The 6,542-nt window shown below is 40.8% G+C and overlaps 1 protein-coding gene across 1 annotated transcript; it reads right to left on the reverse strand.

Annotated features, from left to right (window-relative positions):
• Positions 1–237: 237 nt before the first annotated feature.
• On the reverse strand, positions 238–5,962 carry LOC135468820 (uncharacterized). Its single transcript, XM_064747262.1, has 3 exons — positions 5,543–5,962; positions 3,558–3,616; positions 238–1,583 (listed from the first exon to the last, which is right to left on the reverse strand). Exons 1-3 carry the CDS (start codon positions 5,676–5,678, stop codon positions 1,179–1,181), a joined length of 600 nt encoding a protein of 199 aa, XP_064603332.1. The 5' UTR covers positions 5,679–5,962; the 3' UTR covers positions 238–1,178.
• Positions 5,963–6,542: the final 580 nt, after the last annotated feature.

A 6,542-nucleotide genomic window follows, 5' to 3' on the forward strand; every position in this document is an offset into this window, starting at 1 on the left:
GGTTTCGATCATGAACTATTGAGTTTACATTAGCGACACTATAACAGCCACAGGTATAACTGTCCACCTCGCCCGAGAGACCCTCTGAAATGGGATCTGTATGCAAGTGATTTTAAAGAAATTTACAGGAGAGGAAGACGTTCAATTTCAACAAAAATATTTATTAAGAAACAGATTAACAAAATATCGTAGTGATCTATTTTAACACCTAAAGACCTAATAAAGCTCTCAAAAGTATATATTTATCAGTTATCACACTGTCAAAGTTATATGTACAGTGTGTATATATGACTGAGTAGAAAGTATAAATACATTTATATAACAATAAATTAAACATTCAGTCAACTGGCCTCAAAATAAATGTCGCTGGTCGCCGCCATTATAAACAATGTACACAAAGTGGAAGACTGAAATGACCAGCATTTCCTACAGGGTGTAGAATTAACATACAAAGTAAGGTGGACAAAGGCGAAACCGTGTACACTGCGGTTTTCACATCAAAATGAAAATATAAATTACATTTTAATAAACAAATGACTGTACTTGTCAACGGTTTCTGGCATTTAAACAATTTCTTGAAATGCCTTTCCTTTATAACGTGCTGCTTCAAATCTCCCTGCTTACCAGTCCGCATGCCGCAAAGTTACTCATGTGAAGAAAAGTGTTAGCTGCTTTCTGTGTTGGGGCGTAGCAAAACGGAAAGTGTATTAAAACACAATCTAGGTTTATCTGTAAACGAGTATGACGACTTAACATGATGTAGGATATAGCTGAAAATGAGACGAACTGGTGGAGAGGGTAGGGGGAGACAACCTCAATGGTGAGACGATGATCATGATGACACGGATCCCACTGTCACCTGCTGGAGATCGTATCCTCGTAGTTCCATCTACTGCTGACGATCAACAAAAGTGCACCAGGCATACAAATCAATTACCTACTTATCGAAGACACAGGTACTTCAGTAAGCTTAATAACTCCGGTATGACGTAAACGATCTTATCTAAGTAACAGTGGCGCCATAACTCAAAACAACAAACGCATATTTCAATATCTGGCTTCAAACCGAGGCAGGTTCACTTCGTATATTTAATGGCTTTCCTGATTACACCCTAGAGAAATTTTCGCCTTAACTCACCAAGTCAGGTCATTAAATGAGCATGGTTTCCTGATTTGTATCACATGATTTTGCAGCCAGAGTTTTCCGCTTTCGGTCTTTTTGAATCAGAAGACGATAAAACGCACGTCAAACTTCTGTCCAACAAGTGTCTGAGTTTTCTTTGGTTGAATGGAGAGACCTCCAGGTAGTCCTTGGCGCCGTGTCTTTTAGCCAGAGCAGCTCCTTGTGCATAGCTCACAGGGGTTTGGCACTCGTGTTTCAGAAATTGCACCACAGCCTGGTTTTCTCTCAAGTCCGTTTGTGTGCCGATGACAACAACAGGAACATCTGGGTAGTTCTCTTTGATGTCAGGCAGCCATCTTTCTTGGGCACTCTCCATAGACTCGGGACGCACCACGGAGAAGCACACTATAAACACGTCAGTACCTTCATACAAATGTGACCTCAAGCCCTCGGAGTCAATCTGAAAACACAAAAACGTTTAAGTTGAATCATTATTTTCTTACGAACGTCCTGTTTAAATAAATAAATAATCTCATTAATGTAGCTGCTTTTAACTCGAAATCCAGAGCTATTGGCCTACACGTGGTTTATATAGCCATCCCGTTCACTATCTTAGTACGCCAAATGTTAAATTTTACACACATCCAAGATAAAACACAAACTGAAAGATTGCCAAAGCATATGTCCTTTAGTATGTTAATGCATATTTATTATTTTTCCAAGTCTGTCATATTTGGGTGTCACATCTGGGTCAAACCTAACACGTCTGGGTCAAACCTAACACATCTGGGTCAAACCTAACACATCTGGGTGACACCTTGACTGGTTGATTAATTGACTGACTGACTAATGATAAAATAATGGTTACTAATGAGTTAATTTTGATCAAGTTGATAATGAGCTCATAACAACCTGAGATACAACATGCCATATTATAGGATACTGTAATAGCACATCCCTTTGTTCTGTATTGGATGTATGTGTGCTTATACGGCCTCTAGTTCGAGTTAAACGGATGGGAGATAACTCTGTTGTCGTCTGAGTTACGTGACTGATAAGACGTTTACCACAGGTTAATCTACACACATAGGAGCAAAAAGCCAAGGATTAGCTCAATGCATCGGTGTAATTCGTTGATTTCGTCGCAATTCTCAATCGATTTGACTCCTGAACCAACTGTATTGTGAGCCGATAGCGATTAAGGATGTGTAAACTTGGTGACCTACCTCATCTCCACCGACTTGACCTCACAACACTGTGAATTCTCTAAATGCTACAGGCAACATGCATTATACTGGATCGCAAAGCCTCGCCTGAGCACCTTAATTTACAAAGCCTAAAAAATGACGAGACTCGAACGAAGGGCCGGGTTCCAGTTATTAACACTCATTTTTAGGAACGTTTCAGAATCTCGACTATGTAAGAGCGCAGATTCTATAGTGCTATGTAGGAAATTATCATAGCTTATATCATTGTATATAAAACGATTAATTATTTTATATAACCAACCACTGATTAATCACAAAATTAAGATCGCGAACAGAAAATATAGTAACTGGAGTGAGATTCGAACTCACAGTTAACAAGGTATCCGGTCCCCTGGTTTTACCAATCGGTAAACTTTTTCACAAGGCAGGTTATGTATATGTACAACAAATGAACTCCCACACCCAAGTTTTCTCTTACTTTGTATAACTTGTCTAACTTAGGCGGATCATTCATTTTTCATGTTAGTCCACAGGGGTCATTGTCAGGCTTCTTTTGAACAGGTTTTGGTTTACCGGAAGTCCAGTTTACCGGATGGTTATTTATACGTATTATAAAAAGCAGGCTGTGCTACTATAATAATATCAGGTAGTCTACAGCAATTTGCCCCGGGCGGTAAACACTAATCAAAGTCTGCGGTGCGGTGTCACTGTGTCTGCCCATACATGGATCGATAGGCCGACCGCAACAAATGTGTATGCACTGTGTGTGTCCTAACTCCCGAATCGCATTAATAGCATCTGTCTGCCCACTTGTCCTGTCCCCATCTGCTCACTTGTCCCGTCCCTATCTGCTCACTTACCCCGTGCCCATCTGCTCACTTGTCCACTACTTGCCCACTTGCCCACTACTTGCCCACTTGCCCCCTACCTGTACACTTGCCCTCTACCTGTACACTTGCCCCCTACCTGTACACTTGCCCCCTACCTGTACACTTGCCCACTACTGCACACTTACCCACTACCTCCACACTTACCCACTACCTCCATCTGTCCACTTGCCGACTACCTGCACAATTACCAACTACCTGCCCACTTTTCCACTACCGCACACATGCCCAATACCTACACAATTGAGGCCTATCTTCCCACTTGCCCGCTACTTGTCCACTTGCCCACTACCTGCACTCTTGCCCCGTATCTGCCCATGCACTCGTCATACAACTCACCTGTTTTGAGGTGTCAATCAGGGACATGGAATAGGGGATCCCACCCATTACCACGCAACCTGTAAATACAACAGGGTGAACGAATGAAGGCATATGGTTCATCGTAAGACGAGTAGGCCTATTGTTCCTGTCACCCAGAGAAAACGGTGATAAACGCCCATACTAAATGGAAGGACGGCTGAACTAGTCATATAGTCATAAAATATACCAAAACGATAATCTGCGAAAGATGTGTAAGCCTATAATCCTATGTAGGCCTATGTGTCCTACATATAGGACAGCTGACGTAATTCACACTGTATGTAGCAAGGAGCGTGGCTAGGATGGGGTCGCCAGGTATACGAACAAACCCACATTCAAAGAGAAAAAATATTTATTTCTGGAGAGTGAAAGTTCAATGGAGAGAAACGGGTAAGGATCTCACGCGTAAAAAAAAATAATTGCCAAGCATTGTCTGACAAAACGGAGAAAAATTTTGAAACAAAGGCCTATTAATAAAGTTTGCTGGCCAACTTATTGTTCAAACGTATTTGTAGACAACGCTGTAATTTTAAATTTTGAGCAGCCTAACAACCAAAAATGTAAATAAAAGTTGTATAAATATAAATAACGTGCGCCAGTATGTTATATGTAGTATAACTCCGTGTGTTATAAGTTGGATGAGATCCAGCCGAATTTAGCTTTATGTGACTTTAGCTAATAAATCGAAATTCCAAGTAAACGTTCTGTGGGTAAAGCAATCGTCTAGCCATATTGCATGACGGTGACATCCTGTTTTCTGATCTATACTTATACAGTCAGATTTCTCAGCAAAGTTAGGATCATGTCCTGAAATAAGGGGAATTACTGTCTGAACGCGCAGGTGACACACTTGGGACAGGTTGTGAATGAGCATAACTCCGCTGGCACGTCGATTTGAACTACTCAGCTATATATAGATCCGGGGGATCCCTGTACACAGAACGTGGATTCTAAATGGCATGCTGATTGGCCCTGCTTTTTACATGGCAAAAAATATCTATGAATGAAACGGTGATTCATTGTGATGATGATTTTCCGCTGGGCATATGCACAAAAAATATAGGATGTAAGTCTATAAATGTTCGTCGTTGATGTTGATAAGCTTATGTTAATAGGAAGCGCTTACGCACATATTTTCCCGAAATATAAATGTTATGCCACTCTGATGTTAACTCTGATGTAAATGACTAATGTTAATTCGAGAGCGAATCTGTCAACCTAACCTTGTAAATTAACCGTATTACTGAAATACAAAGATTGTTTAAAATGTCTTGTATGATTATGGTTGTCAGGTGTGTCGATACAGACGTTTAATTTCCCTGCCTGGTGTGTATTATTACTCATGCGCGGTGAATGCGGCACGTATGTCTGCCGTCACAGGTATAGGTAATTCTGCCAGGTGAGCGATCTCGCTGCTCATGTCTGTACATATACACTGTTACCACAACCCAAATTGATCCTTCTATAAAGCTATTACTAGCATAGCAATTACAATATTCTTCAACGGTCATTTTAAATTCGCGAATTTGATGAAATAATGATATCAAAAATAAACCCATATATACAGAGACATTACTCTGGGATCTTTCGGAAAACAGAAAGAAAAAAGTCACCAAACAACACACGAATAAATGTCAAAAATGAAAATCCACTAAAGCAGAAAGTAGTCAACGTTATAACAACGCTGTTTTCGTCCACACCCGACGACAGATGTATAGAAAGACACGACAGAGCATGACAAATACGTAGCGTGATCTCATTTTCCTTGATGTATATCACCCAAGCATGAATATCTACTCTTCCTTATAGGGTGGTAATGTAAGTAAAGATGTAATACTATATACACACGAAACATATAGCTTATTAATTAAATATTTATCAGTTATGTCTTAACATAAATATATGCATAAATTAAGGAGAAGTCTTACTGGATGCAGAGTTGTTAGTGTAGATGTCGAACCTACCTGCATAGTTGTCGAATATGTCTGGAACTTTATTGGCCGGGAAAGTCCTGGTGGCGTAACTGATTAACAAGCTAGTCTTCCCCACAGCGTCATCTCCAACAACTACACACTTAAATGTATTTAAATCTCCCTCCATTCTCTCGATTATTTCGAATCTAACAAATCTGCGGACATTTAGTGAACTAATACTTTCCCTTCCAGACAGTTTTCAAATATGCCGATTACAATCTCATACCGGTACTATAAGACTTCGGAATGACTACAGCTATGGGGGAATAATACTGTACTGAAGCGTATAGCTCTCGTATCAGGGCATAGGCCTGTATGTATACACAGGGGCTGGAAACAGCGAAATTACATCAGCCTCTCTCTCTATAAAACGCCTCGAATCTAGTCCGTATTTCCCAAGCTCTGTCCGCAACATAGGCTTCGCTCAGGTGCCTATGTGTACTGCGTGTGCTTCGTTTACCTGAGCTCAAGCATGTGTATCTCCTCGCGCGCTGACGTCACCGTCGGAAGCGAGCGTCGCCGCCCGGCTATGGTGTGTGACCCGTAATACAAATACTGGTACGTGTTGTGAAATCTACAACCGGTCCCGCCTGTATGTCAGAGTGTGCACGATCGAGACTCTCTCTCTCTCTCTATGGCGTTCTTCGTATAATTACCCACAATATTAAACCGTTATCAGCACTGAACAAAAAATTATCCCTACAGCTATCCATCATTATACTTTGTTTGCACAAAATGATACACGCAATAATTCTACCAGCTTAGCATGGATGTAATCTGGGCAGCGCTATATTGTATGTGTATTGTCTAAGTTTACATGTGTAGGCCTAAGGGATAGCACACATGTTGCGTCATACTGCACAGTTCACATCCATGAATATCCAGGCTTATTTCTGTGGGTTGTAAGACAGCGGTCAAATATGCTGCGAGGAAATGGGGTCACGTATGGAATTTGTCATTCAAGTGGACAAAATGTGCATGTGACCTTAAA

The sequence above is a fragment of the Liolophura sinensis genome, chromosome 6 (assembly GCF_032854445.1).
Source record: "Liolophura sinensis isolate JHLJ2023 chromosome 6, CUHK_Ljap_v2, whole genome shotgun sequence".
Classification (NCBI taxonomy): domain Eukaryota; kingdom Metazoa; phylum Mollusca; class Polyplacophora; order Chitonida; family Chitonidae; genus Liolophura; species Liolophura sinensis.

Bases quoted from the DNA above. Each gene is read 5' to 3' on its own strand.
- LOC135468820 (XM_064747262.1), bottom strand. From the start codon at position 5,678: ATGGAGGGAGATTTAAATACATTTAAGTGTGTAGTTGTTGGAGATGAC. The intron at 3,617-5,542 runs GTAGGTTCGACA...TTGTATTTACAG, and splicing joins CATATTCGACAACTATGCAG to GTTGCGTGGTAATGGGTGGG. The intron at 1,584-3,557 runs GTGAGTTGTATG...TTGTGTTTTCAG, and splicing joins TGATTGACACCTCAAAACAG to ATTGACTCCGAGGGCTTGAG.